The following is a 21,102-nucleotide window of genomic DNA, read 5'->3' as shown; positions in this document are numbered from 1 at the left end:
GGATCACCAATTACCATAACACCAGTCTTCCAGGAGGGTGGCAGCCTATGTCGCAGGAGTAGGAAGGGAGAGCCAATCTTCCCACCGCCAGCTCAGAGCGTCCGCAGTGCGTCTTACTGACCCACTGCCGGGCTCCGGGGGCGGCTGAGCTCCGGCCCCCAGGCTCTACCAAACCCTCCCCTCCCACCTGCGCCCGACCCTGCCAGGGTTTGGGCGTGGAAGACGCCCAGGAGGGGACCAGGCAGGGCTAGAGGCGGGGACCCAGAAACAGGCGACCCCCCCCCCCCCCGCCCCGCGCGCCTCGCAAAGCTTCTCGGATGCTCCGATCTTCACTGCCCAGGTCGCGGAATCGCCCCTAAATCCAAGCGGCTCGGGCCCGCAGTCACGCGTGTTGCCCTTCCGGCCTCTCCGAGGGCCCCGCCCCGCCCCGCCCGCGGGTTGCGGGCCCTTTAAAGGCGCGCGCGGCCGGAGCCGCCCCTTCTGTCGGCCAAGCTCCGGAGCGGCGGCCGCCGGCGGGCCTTGACCATGGCGTCCCCTGCCATCGGACAGCGTCCCTACCCGCTTCTCCTAGACCCCGAGCCGCCGCGGTATCTGCAGAGCCTGGGTGGCACCGAGTCGCCGCCGCCCGCCCGGCCGCGCCGCTGCATCCCCGCGACCCTGGTCCCCGCGTCCGGGGCGTCAGAGGGGCGCAGCGGCCGGAGGGCTGCCCGGGGGGACCCCGAGCCCACGCCCCGGGACTGCCGACCCGCTCGCCCTGTCCGGCCCGGTCTGCAGCAGAGACTGCGGCGGCGGCCTGGCTCGCATCGACCCCGCGACGTGCGGAGCATCTTCGAGCAGCCTCAGGATCCTCGCGTCCTGACCGAGAGAGGCGAGGGGCACCGTTTCGCTGATCTGGCACTGCGGGGCGGCCCGGGCTGGTGTGACCTGTGCGGACGAGAGGTGCTGCGGCAGGCGCTGCGCTGCGCTAGTGAGTGAGGGCAGGGCAGGGGAGGTGCGCGGGGTGAAGGGCTGTGAGCCTGGGAGAGGAGGCCATTGCCTTTTCTGACCAACCCGAAGTTTAGGCAGGTAACCTTTGGAGACAGCTGCTGTCCGCTGCCTCGTATCCTTTAGTGGCTGCCCACTAACCATATGTGGTTATGCTGTACGGTTGCGCACCTTCAGACGGGTTCCAGCCTTCTCCCCGACGCCTGCAGGCAAGCTTGTTTGCAGGTTGGGATTGGTGGCTTGCCACAAGGTTATTCAGTTGTCTTCCACACACCCTCCTCTTTCTTTAGTTGTAATTTTTTTTTAATTGGGTAGTGATATTGATGGCAAACTGAGTATTTGACTCTTACTTATTAGAATTACGGGGAAATAGCTTGTTAGTCACCTCTGGCAAAAAGCTCTGGTTCTTCCTCCTGGTTGGCACAGGAAGCCTGGTTAGGCTTTGAATGGAAACAGGCTGTGAGGTTAGAAGATGCCAAGGTCACCTGCACCTGAGGCCCCTTCTACCTTCCACACCTAGCTCCTTCGCCCCTTAGACTCTGCTTCAGTGTGTGACTGAGTCCTGCCGCCTCTTCCTTCTCCTGGGCCTCTGCACCCATCTTCCAATCTAAAGTGACTCAGCTCCCTGCTTAGGGATCCCCGGGCCTTTCTCAATCCTGACTGAAACACTGGGCACCAGTGTAAAGAGTTTCTGAGCCAAGCTGCACTCTTTTAGGGCTTATTCATGACTCTCCCTGATAGTAAGAATGGTGTATTCCTTAACTATTCCTTTAGTTCCTCCCAACCCATGTGTCTGCTGTTGCCGAGGATGCTCGTAGCCATGCGTTTATGTAGCTAATTTAAATATGCGAAGCACACAGCACAATGGGAGTCTCCAGCAATCATCTGTGGACACGGATTATGGTTGTTATCACATGTGCTGGCAACGGCTCTTCTCCTACCATAGCAGCCTGTGCCTCCCTCAGACTGTATCGCTGGACAGCAGCACTAGCCCAAGCACAGTCCACAGCAGCTCCCTCTCAGCCGCTGCCAGAAGTGAGGGAAAGGGGACCGTGGATGCTGCTCTTGCCAGCATAAGCATGCCCGTTGAGGTGTCTGTTCAGGAGATAGCCGGGTGTGTAGAGTCCTGTGCCTGTGCCATGTGTGGACTGGCTGCTCTCCCTCGTCAATGCTTCTGAATTCAGTGCATTACCTTCAGACTTGCTTCCAGTGTTTTCTGCCTCCATTCCTCGGTGCCGCGCAGATCCTGCTAACACTGTACACAGGGAAAGAGGCAGCCCCTTCACTCACCTATGCTCAGATTCCAGAAGCTGCATTGTCTGTGGCGAATGCGGTTGTAATTCTTGCTCATGTTTAGACCTTGAGGGACCGTCCATTCTACACCGAGTTTGTGGTATTCCTCTGGCTGGCAATAATGATGTGCTGGCGGGTTTCTGTGTGGGGCTCTATCTGTGAAGTATTCCATGACTAAATGAGCATCCTTGTACCACATTAGAATTGTTTATTTCCCTTGCTCAGCCCCTAAATCGTTCCCACCAGTTGGAAAATGGGGACCACAGACAAGGCCTCTGACCTGCAAATATGGAGGTCCTTTTGCTTTCTTGGGCTCCTGTGGCCCCTGCCTGGTTGATTTTGTACCAGCCATAAATGTCTGACCACCACAGGGGCAGCAGAACCAGAGTCAAGAAGCCATAGAAAGGATCCTCTGTTTGTTGTTTTTAATATTTAACTAACCGTGAGTGTTCGGCTGGCCAGAAGCAAGTTGAGAAATTTTTGGTGTGCAGGGCAGACTCTCTAGGCATCTGGTGTCCAGCTGATAGTCTGGTTCTCTGAGAGGGTTGGTTTTGCTTGGTTTTCATTTTGAAAAGCGCAGGTCAGAAAAGGAACTTCTAGAAGGTAATCCTGGAGCAGGGGAACTAGCAGATCAAGCATGAGGACCTGAACTTGATCCCTGGGACCCACGTGAGAAAATAAAGGCAGGCTTGGTGGCACATGCTTGTAATCTCAGTGCTGGGCAGGGGGTGGAGACAGGCAGATTTCTGGGCCACGCTGGCCAACCAGTCTTGCCTGTGTGCGTACGTACACACACACACACACACACACACACACACACACACACACACACACACACACACACACTAAAATTGGAACCAAAGTCCTGGCTTTGAATCCAAACTGCCACATAGTCTCTATATGACCCCATGAATCTGTGTGCTGCCCTCGTTTTTCTTTAAAAAGAGGGGGTTATGATCTTATCTACTGCACCGTGTTAATGTGAGAATTCCGTGTATTAATCAGATACGTGTACGTTGATTATAAAAGTGGTTGGCAGGATGCACAATGGACATCTAATTAGATATAAATGTTACTATTATCTCCTCCCATTTTAAGAGCTTTAATGGCTAGCTGAGGCTCACTGTACCTCATAAGCCTTGAGTTCAATTTTCAAGCTTTGCTTGGTTGTTGAGTTGAAAGGGCGGGGTGGATAGTATATCTTGGAAATTCTGGTATGAAGCGTCCTCTAGAAATGACATCCCTGACAAGCGTTTCAGGTGGAAGTCAGCTGTAATTAAACCCACAATCCCGTGGCTGACACTCTCTTGTGCCTGCATTAGAGGTCTCTTTCTGAGCAGCACTTGCAATCAGCAGGGCGCCATGCCTGGTTTCCTTTAGTGGTGGTCAGAAACGGATGCTTGTCCTCACTGTTAAGATTCAAAGGGCAGTGGGACCCTGACTGATACCTGTCTGTTCTGGGGGCTCGTGCTGGCTGGAAACCTGGTTGGCAAATGGGCTTTCAATAAGAGAACGTATAGAGAACTGCCTTGCCTTGCTTAAGCTTAGCCCCACTTCAAAGTCTGTAGTAGTGCTGGTTAACGCTGGATTAGCCAACAGGAGAGTTCAGAGCTAATACTAGCTCTTAGGATAAGTCTGAGGACTGGGGGTCGGGAGGTGGTGGCGCAGGCCTTTAATCCCAGCACTTGGGAGACAGAGGCAGGTGGATCTCTGAGTTCAAGGCCAGCCTGGTCTACAAGAGCTAGTTCCAGGACAGGTTCCAAAGCTACAGAGAAACCCTGTCTCAAAAACAAACAAACAAAAAGTCTGAGGCCTGGAAAGACTGCTCGGTTATAAAGGCCTTGCCAAGCAAGCGTAAAAATATGAGTTCAGATCCCCAGCCCTCATGTAAAAAGCTGCCCCCATAGTGTTTTCCTGCACGCCAGTTCTGAGGAGGCAGCTTGCTGGCTAGCCAGTTTATAGCTGTATGGATAAACTCTAGGCTCAATAAGAGACCCTGCCTTAAAAATAAAATGGTGAAATCAGGGAAGAGACTCTGTGTTGACCTTTGGCTTCCAAACACACCCACAACAAATGTGTAACACAAACACACGCAAAATCAATTTCTTAGCTAGAGAAGGAAATCCAGTGGGCTTGGTATAAATACGCAGAGGACAACGGCGGAGGCGAGAGGTCGCCGAACCCCAGCGCTTTGTTTTTGGGTGGGGCGGTGATGTTTAGACGCTAACTAACTCCAGCATTCCCAGAGAACAGTCAGCAGCAGATAACCTGGGAATTTCTCCAGCTGCTTCTTGCCCTTTCTTGTGTAGAAGGCACGTAAAGATGGCCTCCTGCCATTTGTCTTGCTTGAGTGGGTGTGTGAACCATCCTGGGCCAGGGAATGCGCTAGCGTTTGGAGAAACTAAGTCTGATGCTCAGCCAGGGAGGAGAGACTTCAGGTGCAAGCTGTTGATGCATGGGTACCCCAGATTGGCTCCAGGAAAGAGTCCCTCTGAAGGGGCAGTTATTCAGAGCCAGGAGTACAAAGTGATTGGAATGATGGGGGTCTCCCCGGAGCTCAGGTCCCTAATGCCCCCTGTGATAGACTTTTATTACAGTGTGAGAATCTCGCACTTGCTGCCAGATTCCTAGGGAGGAGCTCCGTGACTTTATTCTTGATAGCTGTCTCGAGGGTGCTTATTCCTCTCGTTCCTCTTGCTGTGTTAATGGCTGGGCTTAACTAGATCCTCTATGGGATTGGAGCTGCCTAGGTGGCAGCTCATGGATTCCTTTAGGAGTTCTTTGCAAGAAGATTGCCAGGACCCTGGCCTTTGCCACTTCCACCCCATCTCCACCCTGCTGTGACAGACAAAGGTCTTCATAGAGAGCATCTTGGCCAGTGCCCTTTGTTGTGCTGGTGGTCCCTGTGTTTACTCTGGGCACTTGGGGGATGTTTGCCCAGGGCACTGGGCAGTGCTGGAGTACGTAGCTTGTGTTTTCCTTAGCTTAGACCCATATTTTGTTTGGGAAGCTGAGAAAATTAGGCACTAAAATTGATGTTTTGTTGTCAAAGATGACAAGGAAACACCCAGTTTTCTCTCCTGGTTCTGATTAAAGTCTTCTTAGGGAAGGCCTTTTTGGAGTGTATGTTAAAAGACAGGGAAAGGGCAAGGATAGTACTCTGCGCCCTCCAGTCCTGCATCCCTAGTTTTCCTTTCTTCCCTTCCCATTTTCTCAAAAGCTGGAAGTGAAGGGATTAAATGTGGGCCGGTTCCAACCAACCCCCATTCATCAGAGCATGAAATTTTACGATTATGGAGTATGGGGGCTTGAATTCCAGGTATAGTCAAAAATGATTAATGCCACTTGTCTACGGCCTAATTAGACTTGGTAATGAGTGTGTGCATTCGTCTGCCGAAGCTGGGAGTTATTAGATGGCAGGGAATTGATGAGGTCTGAGGCTGGGATCCTTCCCTTTCTCCGAGCTCACTCTTGAATCAGCCAGTGCCAAGCTTGGCAGGTTAGCCCTGAGTGACAGGGAAAACAGCCTCAGCCAGCCCGAAGGCTTGTGCCCGGCTGGCAGAGTGAATCCTATTCCTGGGAGTCTGGTCAGGCTCGGGCTGGACCAGCCGAGGTCTGGGCATACACACAGGACAGACAGTTCACCGTGTCAGCAGAGCCTCTGCTCTGAAGAGCCTCATTTCCATGCTTGCTGCCATATTCATCCTCAAAATAACCTCATGAGGCTGGAATGTGGGATGCCTCTGCCAAGCACTCACCTGCCTGGGGCTTTCTTGGCCAGCCTGCTAGCTGGGACCTCTCAGGTAGAGCTACTTGTGACAGCCCTGCAAGGCTTTGAGGCCATCTTAGGCCCTCAACACATTTCCTCACTTTGGACCCAGAGCCTAGCATCTCTACCATAGGCAGCCACCGGGCATGGCTAGGTGGCATGTGTGTCCTGCCCTCTCCCAGGGATCTCTCTGGCTCGCCAAACTCACCCCTCGGTTTCCCGTAGAGGGTGGCTGCTTGCCTCTCTTGCCCTGCCTGGGGTATTATTAAGGCTGGTCATGGACCTATAAACATCTCAAGCCCTTCCTGTCCGCATTCCAGGGATGGCAGGGCGAGGGTTCTTTAGAGGGCGAGTAGTTGTGGGTGCGCGAGGCATGTAAACACCCTGGTCTTCCTGCTCCTGTTCCTGGCTTTAGTCAGAGCCAGGCGCCTCTTCCCAGCTGACAGATCCTGGTCTGCGAGGCTGCAGGCAACCTCTGCCCTCCCAGATGCATGGTCTTGCTGGGGCCTCTGCTGTCTGGAGCCACCCACCCCTTCCGCAGGGTTCTGTTCCAGCTCTCCCATAGTGGGTCAGGAAGTGTTGGCAGCAGCTGACTCTGCAGAGGCTAGCCCTGACTGCGGAGATGGTTTTATATTTAGTCATATTCGGGTTTTTTCCAGGCGTGCTGGCAAGCTTCTCTCCCCATGTTCTCAGTAGGAGCACGGTTTGAGAGGGGTGTGCAGAGCCAGACTTGAGACTTTGGGGAGAGGAGGAGGAGGCAAGGCTATGACGTCAGGCTCGGCACAGGCAGCTTTCCCCGGGGGACACTGGTTTGGTGAAAGAAATTCTGTGCTGGGAATAGTGCTGTGTGCCTTGCCCCAAGGTCAAGAGTATCTTATCTCAGACCTGTGCCAGCGATAGGTGGGTCTTCTCTGAACACACAGTATGCTGAGGGGACATGGGCAGGGCCTGCTGGACTTCACGACCTGATCGTGGTGTGTTCATTGGCAGAAGTGGCCAACATGTCTGTGCTGGGCCTGTTCTAGCCTGCTCGCAGTTCCTGGGGTAAAATAAGTCCATGAGATGCATACACTGGGAAATCTGAAGTTGTATCTTTTTGCACTTTAGTGGGGAAAGAAGAAAGTGCATTGAGGTGCCTCTCGGGTCCACGGCACGCACTCAATGTGGACTGATGGGTCCTGGCTGAGGGGCCTGGGTGACCGCTGGAGGTTGAAGAGTCACATGTTGTCTTCAGGATACTCCCACTATGCCCACTGCCTGACTACAGTTGAGGACATGAGGTGGCCCAGGGGGCATTGCACAGAGGGCTTGTCAGAGGGTGACAGTCGACGTTTAGACTGCTCATTCCCGTGTGACACAGGACACGTAGGTGGTGGCTAAGCATGACACTCACCTGTGAACACAAGAGACTAGGCCGTATTTGCTCTCTGGTAGAAGACCTCTGTACCACCTCTGCCATCCGCAACTCTCTGTTTGCTGAATGGACACATCTCCAGGTCTCCAGTGGCTATTGCTAGGGGAAATTGAAAGCTTGGAGCTGGAGAGACGGCTCCGCATGTAAAGGGTTTGCCCTGCAAGCATGGCCATCAGAGTTGATCCCTAGAACCCACATAAAAAGTCGGGCATGGGAGCACACATTTGTGGGGTTTTCCCAAGATTTATTTATTTATGTATTTGATGTACACCAATGCTCTGTCTTCATACACACCAGAAGAGAGCATCAGATCCCATTACAGTTGGTTGTGAGCCACCATGTGGTTGCTGGGAATTAAACTCAGGACCTCTGGAAGAGAGGCTCATGCTCTTAACTGCTGAGCCATCTCCCTGGCCCCCAGGTGACACACATTTGTAATCCCAGCACTGTGGGGGACAGAGAAAGGCAGACTCCTGGAGATGGCTGGTCAGCTAGCCAAGCCTGAGTAGTGAACCCCAGGACCTGGTGCGAGACCCTGCCTCAAAAAACAAGTTGATGACTCCGAGGAATGATGCCCAAGGTTGTTCTTTGGCTTCTACGTGCCCCTGTGTACACAGAAACATGGACACGCATCTATGTGTACACACACAAACACACGTGAAGAAAAGGAAATGAAAACTGATCTTACATGGACCTTGATGACACAGGTTCATAAAAGGCAGGTCTAAGAGCAGAGCAGTGTTGTTTGTGGTTTTTAAAACATTCTTGGGAAGGGTTGGGGAGACCGCTTGCCTATCACGTGCGGTTAGATGGATTCTCATCATTGCGATGGCGACGCCGCAGTGCATACCTAGACACCAAGAGCCCCGCGAAAGAAGGACTGCTTAGCTCCATGTAGGATTGTCTGATGCATGCCTGCCCAGGGACAATGTCGTCACTGAGTTTGCTGAGCTGTGTTGTGATTCGTTCTGTGAACCTATGAAAATGGAAGCACTCCCCTGTCATAGAGAGAATGGCCGAGAAGTCCAGAGTGGAGAGGACTTGAACTGCATCTGGCTGTGTCTGAAGCATTTTCATGTTCAGCCTGTGCTGGGGCCTGCGCTCTGCTGTGAGGTGGGCAGGACTGACTTAACCATGGCTGTCACAGATGTATGTAGAGACATCCCAATCTGGAAAGTCAAGTGGCTTCTATGGGGTGATCCAGAATCTAACACAGGATTCTGGCGTGTGCATGGGGTGGGTAAGGACACACATAGGCGTGTGCGTGGGGTGGGTGGGTATGGATACACATAGGCGTGTGCATGGAGGGGGTATGGATACACATAGGCGTGTGCATGGAGGGGGTATGGACACACATAGGCGTGTGCATGGAGGGGGTATGGACACACATAGGCGTGTGCATGGAGGGGGTATGGACACACATAGGCGTGTGCATGGAGGGGGTATGGATACACATAGGCGTGTGCATGGGTGGGTATGGACACACATAGGCGTGTGCGTGGGGTGGGTGGGTATGGACACACATAGGCGTGTGCGTGGGGTGGGTGGGTATGGATACACATAGGCATGTGCATGGGGTGGGTATGGACACACATAGGCGTGTGCATAGGGTGGGTGGGTATGGACACACATAGGCGTGTGCATAGGGTGGGTGGGTATGGACACACATAGGCGTGTGCGTGGGGTGGGTGGGTATGGACACACATAGGCGTGTGCGTGGAGTGGGTATGGACACACATAGGCATGTGCACGGGGAGGGATGGACACACATAGGCGTGTGCATGGGGAGGGATGGACACACATAGGCGTGTGCATGGGGTGGGTATGGACACACATAGGCGTGTGCATGGGGAGGTATGGACACACATAGGCGTGTGCATGGGGAGGTATGGACACACATAGGCGTGTGCGTGGGGTGGGTGGGTATGGACACACATAGGCGTGTGCGTGGGGTGGGTATGGACACACATAGGCGTGTGCATGGGTGGGTATGGACACACATAGGCGTGTGCATGGGTGGGTATGGACACACATAGGCGTGTGCATGGGGTGGGTATGGACACACATAGGCGTGTGCATGGGTGGGTATGGACACACATAGGCGTGTGCATGGGTGGGTATGGACACACATAGGCGTGTGCATAGGGTGGGTGGGTATGGACACACATAGGCGTGTGCGTGGGGTGGGTATGGACCCACAGGCACCTTTTTTGTGTGTTGTGGCTGTCACAGTTTATGGCACAGACCAGCCAGTAACCAAAGTGACATTAAACAAACAGAATCTTAGGGGGGCCAGCCAAGGGAGAGAAGGGCTGGATAAGGACCAGAAAGTAACCAGGTTTGCTATGCAGACCTCTGGCTTGAACCCTCAGGAGCGGGGCTAACATCTACTTTCTCCATTCACTTGGATGTGTCTTCCATCCAAGGCCAGAAGAGGCTGGCGGTTTGGCGGTTTCTGTTGTAGTAATTATGTTCTTTCTGTGACAGTGGAAAGTATTAAAAACACGGAAAGCTTTTGTACAGCCTCTCTAAAGCCACAGATCCTGCTGTAACTTGAGTGCTCTCACGGAATGTCTGCTCTAGTGATGAGTGTCCGGAGAGCAGTCTGTTGTTATATCAGTAGGCGTCTGAGGGCCGGCTCTCTCCTACCCCAGACCTGTAAGATGGTGAAGGCTGTCGTTTCAGCTCTGTTCACCCTTGCTGGATGTCTTTTCAGAATGGAGAGAGATCCTCAGCCCAAGCTCGGACATTAGGGCCAGCAAGAGGTCACCACAGATCTAGAGGATGATTCTAGAGGACGAACCCTAGATTTCATCCCGAACTCTGAAAAACAACAAAACAAAACCCCCAAACAAGACAACACTCAGTGCTGAGAAGAGGGAAGTGAAGGGCTCATCCTAGAGTGAGTGGGAGGGATGCCCCCTTTTGTGCAGCCTCGGGTGTCCTCCTTTCCTAGGCAGCGGTGGGAACATTGCTCTCGCCTGGGCAAGGCTGCATCGGTTCCTAGGGGCTCTGGGCAGAGTCTCGGAGGGCCAGAGGCCTCCCACCACCTCTTGGCTGATGGTTCCAAGTGTCATCTCGGGACCTGAACTCACTGCCCTTCTGCTGCAGAGACTGCTTGGCCAGCTAACAGGCCACCAAAACAGACTAGACACCCAGGTTTTCCTGAGGAAGTGTAGGAGAGAAAGGATCCGTGTCCAGGCCTAAGGAAGGACGGCCCTGCAAAGGGGAAGTGCCAATTAAAGTAAGTCTTAGTACACACCATCCAAATACTGGCTAACCCCTCTGATGCTTTCTGAGAAAGTTCTTAAAACCCAGTCTCCCAAATATCACGGAAGGGCCACCTCTCTTTGCGGCTGCATAGAATGATTTATCCCCGACATGTAACAGACATATTTAGCCCCTTCCACATATCAATGTACAGCAGGACTTGATGCTATCTCAGGGCAGCAGAAGAAGGGCAACCCTTCCCCACATGTTGTCGTGCGGATATGTGCTGGACGTAAGGAGACTTGACTCAAGGAATGCTTATTCCTTGCTGGTCTTCCCTTTAAGAAGGGAGAAAGAGAAATTGTCCTCAAAATATATAAAAATGTTGAATTTTACGTATTATTCCTCAAGCCATACAAAAACGACAAAAGAACAGAATGAGGCCCACTTCCGAAGGGGAACGTAGACTCTTAGAGCACAGCCGACCAAAACAAAATGAGCGTACAGCCACGAGGAGACAGAATTTGTTTGTTTTAACCAACAAACTCAAAATCTGTGAAACAAAAATTCTCGAAGTCAATAAAGACTGATTTCAGAGCCCATGAATGTTAGTCAAATATTCTACCACTGAGCCACACTTGTGGCCCCAGTAAGACAGGGTCTTGCATAATTGCCTAGATTGGACTTGAACTTGGGTCCTCCTGCCCCAGCCTCCAGAGTAGCTGGGATTACAGGCATAAGGCATGGTGTTTCTAGAGTAAATGAGGATTTGCAGCCACACGCTACCGTTGCTTCTGTGCTGAGTATGGAGACTCTCTAAGACACATGGGTGGGACAGACCCTCCTAGCTGGACTTCTGTGGAGGGTAGGAGATGGGCAGCCTCCTTAAGGTTCAGAGTTGACATATTCTTCTTTGCGTGGTCAGAGAATATGACCTTGGCCTGTGCCATGCTATTTGACAAAGAGGTTGAGCCAGGGCTTGATAGTTGCTTGGGACTCTGGGACTCTCGTAGGGGACATCTGAAGTCCAGTGCCTGCCATCTGGCCTAGCACAAGGTGACCATGGTGATTCCACCAGTGCTCGGTCTTCTGGGGTTCATGTTCTCTGACTAAAGGGCAGGTCCTCTTTCCCTGGCTCTGACTGGGGAGGCTGGGTCTCTGGGCAACCAGAGGATGCATCCAATGGCCTTCCCAGAAGGTACCAGCTCTCTGACTTGGCCTGGACAGAAGGCTCTTCAGACACTCTCCCATGAGGCTTGCTACTTTTGGATCAGAGTCGGAGATATCCTGGGAGCCCAGTTTTTAGGCCTAGGAGACATTGCTGTCCTTAAGTGGGAGATGCTTATTTTCTCCTTTGCTTCCCCCACCCTCTCTATCCCACAGGATCATGTCCTTCCGCCTGTCTCTCTCCTCTTCCCAGGTATCTGGTCTAAGATAAATGCTCTGACCTCCTCAGAGCCACACAGCTCTCTCACCGCCCCTCCCCCCACTCTGCTGCACGATATGAATTCAGCAATATGAATTAGCTTTGGGTTGTCCCTCGGGACCCCTATATTCAGCTAGTAAAGCATTATCAACCCACCCCCCCCAAAGCAATCCGCTAATGAGCTCCTAGGCTGTGCACGTGGTATGAGGTAACGGATGACTTTGGTCGTCGGCTGGAACTTTGAAGACATTGATTTTTCAGACACGCAGGCCCGAGTGAGGAGTGAGGCTGGGACAGGCTCTCCTCCCGCCTGTTTGGTGGGGGCACTTTTATCTTATCTAGCTAAAAGCCCAGGAATAGAAAGTTTTCCATTGGAGGAGGTGGCGGGGACAGGATCTAGCTGAGGAGGAGGAGACATCCATGAGGTCTCAGGTGCCTATTCTGGTCACAGGAAGCCTAAAGTTCTCCGAAGGGCTGGTGACTCCCTGTCTTGGCACCGTCCCTTGATCACAGGCCCAGAGAAGAGCTATCGAGAGAGCTATCGATCGGCAGACATCTTAGGATGAGGGAGGGCCCAGATGAGGAGGTGGTGGCCGCCTGCTTCAGCACGGTCTCTGTGTGTCTCCAGCGGCTCTTCCAAAGGCTCCCAAGGAGCCGGGAGCTGTCAGAAAAGCTCCAGACCCCACGGAGGCTCTGCAGAAAAACCCTGGCTCATGGTAGGTCCCTGCTCCTCCGTCTGGAGACACTCCAGACCAGAGGGGAATGGGTAGTCAGGCTCCCAGGTGTCTGCTTTTCTCACGGAAAAGGAATGTGGGATCCTTGGGGCAGCCAGGCCCTTAGTACTGAGCTCAGCAGCGTTTCTTGGTCCCCCAGACTCCGCAGAGAACAAGATTTGGGTGTCATCACCTTGCCTGACTGAAGAGCAGCTGTACCAGATGGGCACAGTCATCCTGGGTCAGAGGACCTGTTTGAGGACTATGAATTGGGACTGAGTAGTCATTGCAATCTGGCGTCCTGATCCAGTAGAGCCCAGTGCCTAAGAGGGCTGCCGGCTTCCATTCTGCCTTCTTGTAGCTTGTTGGGCACCAGACTTTGTGAAGCTGACTGAAGAGCTTGGGGTAGCAAAGGTTCCTAGGCAGAGCTTCCCACCAGCGTGATTAGGGAAAGTGTGAGTGGTGTGCAGGGCTGGGAGCTGCTGGTGGAACCTTCTGAAGAAGCCTACCCTCAGGCAGTGCCTGGCTGCTTTCCTTCCTGAGCATGAATTAAGATGAGGAACAGAGAGGCAGAGGAGTGGATGAAAGAAGAGCGGGAGAGACAGTAACAATGACCTACATCACTGCTTTTTTGTTCATCCTCAGGGCTCTGTGAGTGGCAGCATGAGGACGGGGGATGGAGCTGTGGCATTGCTTTCTAGCCAGGCCTTTTTCTGCCGGGCTGTGTTTTCTCCAGCATCCTTCATTTGCTCCAGACCCCGTGTAGAGGGGATGCAGAGGAATCTGTCTTTTGCAGTGAGGCAGTACAGAGAAGTAAGGCCCTTGCCAAAGGTCATTGCCTCGTAGCCAGGCCTGGTGCCCTCTGCCACTGGATTCTGCTCATGGCCGTGACTTGTAACTGTTTCCTTCCGATGTGTGGAAGCTTTTGGAGTCCTGCCTTTCCTCAGGGCAGCCCGCCCCGGGTCTCTGTATTTCTCAATGCATTCAGAAACAGACTCCAGGGAGTCCCAGGTCATCTGAGAGACGGGACTAAAATGCCGCATCTGGGCCAAAATTTTGGAATCAAAATTTTTAAATGATCTTGACCATGACAGATAACTTTTCTGGTTAAGGCTTTACCCTTTGAGTAATGGGAGATTTATCCTTAGTAACAGCCAAACACATACTCTGTGCTAAGAGGAATATGGCTACTGGGTTTCTTGATTCCAACGAGTACTCTCTTTCTCTGTTTAACTCTCTCTTTCTCTTACACACACACACACACACACACACACACACACACACACACACACACACACTTACACACACTTCCTCGTTCCTTTGATGTTCAGTCCAGTGAATTACTGACTGATTAAAAATTATGTAGCATGATTTTTATTAAATATTTTAAAATAAAAAGCCATGGTAGCATGAAGTTCAGTGTCAGTTAGTTCAGGGTCATCCACAGCCCACTGGCGTCATTTAGTCGGGATTTTGACTTGACTGTTGCAAGAGGAGGGGAGAAGGAAGGGTGCCTGGGGATATGGGAGCCGTGGACTGCTGGAATATCTTTTCCTTCCTTGTAAGACTTCACGTGCAGCTGGGCTGTGGCATTGAAGAAGACAGATAAGGACTCATGTAGACTCGCACTTCCCAGCTGTCCGGCCTCTCTAGTAGCAAGTGACTTGCCTGGACTTCAGTCTTCCCGAGTGAGGCCTCTCTTTTGGCTCTCTGTCACTGCTGTTCTCAGACAGGCACTCTGGGTAGACTGCCAGCATGGCCGTCTGCTCTTCCTTCGCACGCAGAGCAGAGGGGACGTCTGTGCGGGAAGGCATGGCATTTGAAGGCTTCCCGGGCAGAGGGGAGACTCAAAACTCTTCAAACAGCTTTAGAAAAATCCCTGTGCGTGGGTTAACCACACCGGAGAACCAGCAGGCAGAGCTGGACAGGCTCATTCTGCAGCCTCAGGAGCTGAGCAAGCATGTCGCCATGCAACACATTTGTCGTTTGAACTGACTCCTGGGTGGGTGGGATGAGAGAGGAGCAGGCCCGGTCTCTCCAGAAGCTGTTGTATCACTTCTGGCTACAGCGATGTGGCTGCAGGGAGCTTTTGTCAGCAGAGAGGCTGGCCACAGATGTCATTTATTTACTTTCCTTCCCCTGCAGAAGTCGGCCTCACCCTCTGGCAATCTGCACTTTGAGTGACTGTAAGGGACATAAAAGCAGGCATGGAAAAACCAGCTGGATATAGTAGCTTGGTTGTCTCATAAGGGACTGACCCTGTTGGCTCCTGGCCACGAGTAACCCTCGGGCTCTCGGGCCAGGTATACAAGTGCACATATGTCTCTATGTACCGTTCCCACCTGAACGTTTGTACCTGTTTCCTTTGGCATCCTGCAGTCTTTGTGGACCACACAAGATTCCTTTCGAATCGAGCCTGCTTGGCTGAGGTCAGTGGGTCACTACCAGAAATGTGCTCCAGGTTACCAGGAGGCTGGGCTGGGCTTCGTTCCCTCTCAGAAACAGTGTCTGCTTTAGATAAAATGACAAAGTAGAACAAACGACTCTTTCCCTCTTTCTAGCCATACCCCTCACTTCTGAGCCCACGTGTTTCTCCATCAGCTCCCCAGGCAGCTGCTCTGTCTTCTTGGGGGGCCCAGGGATGGTGACAAGGATTCAGAGCTAGGATGGGACCTCTGCTGTTTTATCTCACTTACACCTGGAGTGGAGTGACACACAGTAGAATAGAGGAGGCCCTGGGAAGGCTCGGGGCTGAGAGAGCATCTAGGGCAGTGGTTCTCCGTCTTCCTAATGCTGCGTCTCTTTAATACAGTTCCCCCAACCATAAAATTATTTTCGTTGCTACCTCATAACTGTGATTTTACTACTGTGTGAATCTTAATGTACTTATTTTCTGGTGGACTTAGGAGGCCCCTGTGGAAGGGTCATTCGACCCCCAGGTTAAGAACAAGGTTTGCTCTCCACAGGTTGAGAACCGATGACGTGACTCCACGCTGGCTGTGGAGGCCATGCACCGGTCTCTTTTTGCTCAGTTCTTTAAAGTTGTCTATTGTAGTTCAAAATATTTTCTTTTCAAAGTGCTCTGGTAACTGGATCTCTCCTCCTTGTGTGACAGCCCGAGCAGGATGTGTCTGTATTGAATTCTTTCTTTTGTTCTCTCTCTCTGAAACCTTTTCATATACTTCTTCCTGTTACACAGAATCTTTGGATGTCCCTGGGTGCCGTCTGCACCAGTCTTGTCTGTGATAGGCTGTTGGTAAATGCATACATACACAGAGGGAAGGCAGGTTAGGAACTAGGCAGATTGGAAGCGCAGGGGACAGAACTGCATACAAAGATTTGCTGTTCTATCTGAGTACTCGTGTCCTTACACCGAAACTGCCTTGTTCAACAGTTGTTCTGTGTCTTTGCACTTTTCTGTGTGTGACCACACTATCAACACAACTTGGACATTCAGGTGTGGTGTCCTGAAGACTAGTCTCCACCTTAATCAGCGTGTGATAAGTAAGTCCCTCCCCGTCCATGGACATGGTCTCTTTCCTCCCAGAACCCATTGCTTCTTACCATCCACCAGGGCCTGCAAACTCCCTTACCTGTCTACACTCCGTCACCACATCTAATCCCCTCTGTCAGCTACAGTGTACTTCATGAGGCCCCGGTGCCCCAACATAAAGAGGCCAGTGAATAGGGGCATGTCTCTTTAAGGTACATGCTGTACCATTAGGAAACATTGCATGCGAAAATATTAATGCACTCCCCACGTATAGTCAATTAAGAGATTAAGGGAAGTTGAAAATAGTTTAGCAACTGTGAGTGGACTGACTCCATTATGAATTGATTTACCTGCTCTGCTTCAGTCTGTGAACTGAGCCCAGGCATGCTACCGCCGAGCTAAAGCTGGATCTAATTTTAGACAACTCGTGAGCTTCGTAGTTGAATCTGTGTAAATGTTATGAATGTTGGGAGTGTCCAAAAAATACAGAAAACTATCAGGTGATGGGAAAGAGAGTACCGGCTTTCTTCTAGCAGTTAGCGCTGTCTGCAGTAGAGACCGAGTCGTGGAGAACCATTCTGTTCTCCTCAATTTGTTTATAATTGTACACACACTTAGACGCACACAAGACGGGGCATTCTTCAGGGTAAAACACTCCCAAACAGCAATGGAGCACAGAATTGGAATGTGGACAAGGTGGCCTGCTGTCCCTCTGTCCCCGTGTTGCTGACACATGCTGGACACCCCTAAGTCCCTTCTGCTTCCTGCATTCTCCGTCTGAACTTGTGGACTGAGAGCTCTCCCCCCCCCCCTTTTTAGCCCATCCCAACCACTCCCATCTCCAGCCTGCCTGATGCCATGCCTGCCCTCTGTTGGTGGTGTCAGTCTGGGAACATGTAGTTGAGTTGGTGATAGCTGATGACTATGCGGGCTGAGAGACACACCCACCCACACCCATTCACCCACATGGGGCAAGACCGTGCCTCTGCATGCCTGCCCGGGAAGCCAGCTTCTGCCAGGTCAACTGTGTGTATCTGGGACAAAGGTACAGGAGCCCCATCCTGCATGCCTAGGGTTGTGACAAGAGACTCACCATGGGGATTAGTAGCTGAGATGTCAGATGTAGAGGCCGGTGTCACAGGGAATATTGATATCTGTTTTTTTCAAGACAGGGTCTTACTCTATAGCCAAGGCTGTCAGGGTTTACCATGTAGCCCCGGGCTGGCCTCCACTCATTACCCTCCCGCCAAGTGTTGGATTATAGGCTTACACCACAGTCGGCCCAGATACCTGTCTTAGTATCTGCTGAGCAACAACCCAGAGATCTTTCACCTTTGTTTCCCCATGCAAAAAGGTTCCTTAAGAGTATACATGTCAACCTCATCCCACCCCATCCTAGCAAAATGGGGTCATTGGCAGATAGTGGTGACCATAGTCTTGGAGAAGGCCTCCAATCACTTCCTCGTGTCTTAGTCTTCACAGGCTCCCCAACGCCTCCCCGTGTCCCCAGCACTTTCCTGAAGCCTGGCCTACAAGACCTGCTTCCACAAAGTCCCCCATCTCTCTGTTTATATAGTGACTGGGCAGCGGAGTCAGACTTGGGCATGTTCAGGTGCAGCATCTCTCAGAGACAGCACTGCTTTCTCCGGCCGGCTGCCACCTTGTCTGTCTGTCTGTGAGAGGACCAGCACTGAGGAAGCTGAAGCAGGAGGATTATGCATGTGAGTTCATGGCCAGCATGAACTATGTACTGAGATATGTAAAGCTCTTGGCTAGTGTTAATTGCATGGTGAATGAACAAAATCTGGGTATACAGCCTCCCACAGAGCTGAACGCGTCTGCTCCTGTTGGTTGAGCACCTAGTGAGTACCAGGGGCCATTGAATGCTTATCTAAACATTTCCTAATTTCTCAGAAAATTTTCCAACAAGAAAATTATTATTCCAACTTTTCAGACAAAGAAATCAAGACTACATGAGTTCTAAGTTTAACTAAGAGGAACTATTTGGACTTCTACCATCCAGGTAGGCTTCAAGTTTAGACTTCGAACCAAGCACAACCCCAGGTATATCCACTTCCGAGCACCAGGCTGAGTGTTCCAAGGGCCTCCAGCTGATGCGTGGATGCACTGGTGCCAAACTACAGGTGCTGAGAGTCCCCGTCCATCCTGTGCTACCAGGAGCAGGGTGCAGAGAGCTACTTCCTGCTAGAACAGAGAAAAACACTCCTGACCTCCCACCCTTTAGCCCAGGCCTGCCAAGCCCCATTCAGGAGGTATCCTACCTTGATAGGATTTAGGATGAGTTGGACATGCTTCCCTGTGGAGTAGGTTACTGTATGACCAATCAGGACCGCTGGAAAGCAGCCATGCATGGTGGCCCCAGCTGTTGCCTGCTGGCAGTGAGGCTGCTGGCTAGGAACCTTGCCTCTTCAATTCACAGTTGCCTTACCTATAAAGTAGAGGTTGACCAAAGGAGCTGAAAACCATGCCTGCATAAAAATCTGTGCGTGGATGCTTCTAGCAGCTGTGCTTAGAATTTTGAAAACTTGGAAGGAGCCAAGGCGTTCTCCAGCGGGTGAAACATGAGCATGATGCATCCAGACAATGGCGTACTATTAGACAATTAAAAGATGGAGCGGTCAAGCCGTGAAAACAGGATATTCATTCTCACCCGGTGAAAAAGCCAGTCTGATAGGGTTACATATTATATGATGCCAAATTTTATGATATTCTGGCAACGGCATGACTCTTAAAAGCTAGGGGATGGGTAAATAGTCAGAGCACAGATTTTTAGGACAGGGAAAGTGCTTTGCCATAACCGTGATTCCGAGTCCAGATCCACAGAATTAACAGCACTGAGTGGGTCCACTGTAAACTGTGGCTTCTGGGTAAGGAGAAGTTTGAGTGTAGGTTTGTCGGCTGTAACAAACCTGTGGTGGGGTGTTCATAACAGGGGGGACATCCCTATGCAGGGGAGGGTCATAAAGAAGCCAGACTTCCTATTTAATTTTACCACGAACCTACAAGTTTGGAAATACAAATCGAAAGCTGTATTGTGCAGGCACAGTATGGACTGTGTAAGATTGGAACTACTGTATAGCAGCAAATAGTGGTACCAACCATTATCACAATGTGGACACTTGACTTTTCCTTTCTCACAGCATCCCAGTTAGGGTTGCTTTTTGTGGGGGTTTCTGGCCGGCAGAGTAACAATCCACATGAGGCAAGAGGGAAATCCAGTTTACCACGACTCAGTCACCAGTGCTGGTTCAAACTTCTAGAGTCTGATCCTGGATAGTTAAGTACAGTGCAACTTGGAAAAAAAGTTTCCTGGTGTAACACAATCCCATATGCACTAGGAGGCATACTTACATTGAAACACTTCTCAAAGTACACGCCACCTCTTCCATGAAGATGGGTTCTAGAGATAGGTTACCTGTGTTACTAAGGGCCTAGAGGGAGGATCTGATATGTTCATACAGATAGCATAGAGGTTATTTGGGTTATTATCCATCTTCAGTCCTGGTTGGGGGAGCTTGAGGAGCCCCTGGCTATACAGGACCTAGACTATTAGGTTTCTCTGGTCCTGGTCATGGGAGCTTGGTATGGCCTGGTCCTACAGACAGCACAAATCACCAGGTTATTCATCATCTCCATTCCCAGTCTTCTGGGAGGAAATCAATGGATACATCTTTTCCCTTGAAAAGACAACCCTGTGCGTTTAACATTCCTGGTTTCCCTAGTGTTTTCTGTGGATGCAAGGACCTCTATGGTCCCAACAACTATTGCTATGATAAAACACCATGACCAAAAGCAAGCAGGGGAGGAAAGGGTTTATTGGGCTTACACTTCTATGTCATAGTTCAGCCCTGAAGGAAGTCAGGGTAGGAACCCCAAAACAGGACAGAAACCTGGAGGCAGGAACTGATGCAGAGGGCATGGAGGGTTGCTGCTTACTGGCTTGTTCATCATGACCTGCTCAGCCTGCTTTCTTATAGAACCCAGGACCACCTGCCCAGGGCACCATCCTTAATGGACTGAGTCCTCCCCATCAATCACTAAATATGAAAATGCCCTTCAGTCTTGCCTACAGATCCATCCCTTAGGCCTTCTTTGCAGATACATCTCTGCAATACAGAAGTATGCATGTGTTTTTACATAATTTGGGTCATGAAACACAACCCTGTCGTCTTTCGTGTTGACCAGTGTTGAGCTGCAACATAAATGATAGCCACATTGCTGTCCATGTAGAAATAGGTCGTGGCCATAGTGAGTCAGTAGCAGATGGATGTCTCAGGCATTTTGTGGTGATAGAGAGAGCCATGTGATGAACATCCTAGATCTATTTAGGTAGCAGACCCACCCTTAGGAGGAATCCCTGCAGGGACCTGGTATCTCACACACCAACAGAATGCTTCCTCCCTTTTCCACGCCTGTTTTGTGACATACATTTCTAGGGATTTGCAACATAGTCTACTGGGAACCCATGAGAGGCCAAAGACGACGGCACCAAAGTCTCGGTTGGTGACCACTGAGTTTTTATTGGGGTCACTAGTGAGAATATGGGTGAGGGGTCACTTTAACAGGAGCAGGGATGACTCAAAGGCAGCTGCTTCCCTGAAAACCCTACCCAACACAGGTGACAACTTACGAGAGCTGTGCCCTTAAGCTCAGTGCTCAGCTTGCAGGCAGCTGGACAGGTTGGGGACTCCCCTCTCTGTCACAGGGGTGATGTCTCCCTGCCTTGGCAGTTATGTGCATAGAACCCTGGGGAGGAGTCCTGCTACGTCTTGCAGGTTT

General features: G+C 51.4%; 1 protein-coding gene across 1 annotated transcript in view; it reads left to right on the top strand.

Annotated features, from left to right (window-relative positions):
* The first annotated feature begins 438 nt into the window (after window positions 1-438).
* The window catches only part of Rassf5 (Ras association domain family member 5), a 65,971-nt gene continuing 45,307 nt past the window's right edge, over window positions 439-21,102 (top strand). Inside the window, exon 1 of the mRNA XM_075987853.1 lies at window positions 439-967. Coding sequence (XP_075843968.1) covers window positions 526-967 — 442 coding nt within the window. The 5' untranslated portion in view covers window positions 439-525. The remainder of the gene's footprint in view (window positions 968-21,102) is intronic.

Source organism: Microtus pennsylvanicus, chromosome 10 (genome assembly GCF_037038515.1).
Source record: "Microtus pennsylvanicus isolate mMicPen1 chromosome 10, mMicPen1.hap1, whole genome shotgun sequence".
Taxonomy (NCBI): Eukaryota; Metazoa; Chordata; class Mammalia; order Rodentia; family Cricetidae; genus Microtus; species Microtus pennsylvanicus.
The sequence above is the reverse complement of the archived record's forward strand: the minus strand, read 5'-3'. Positions and strand labels throughout refer to the sequence as shown.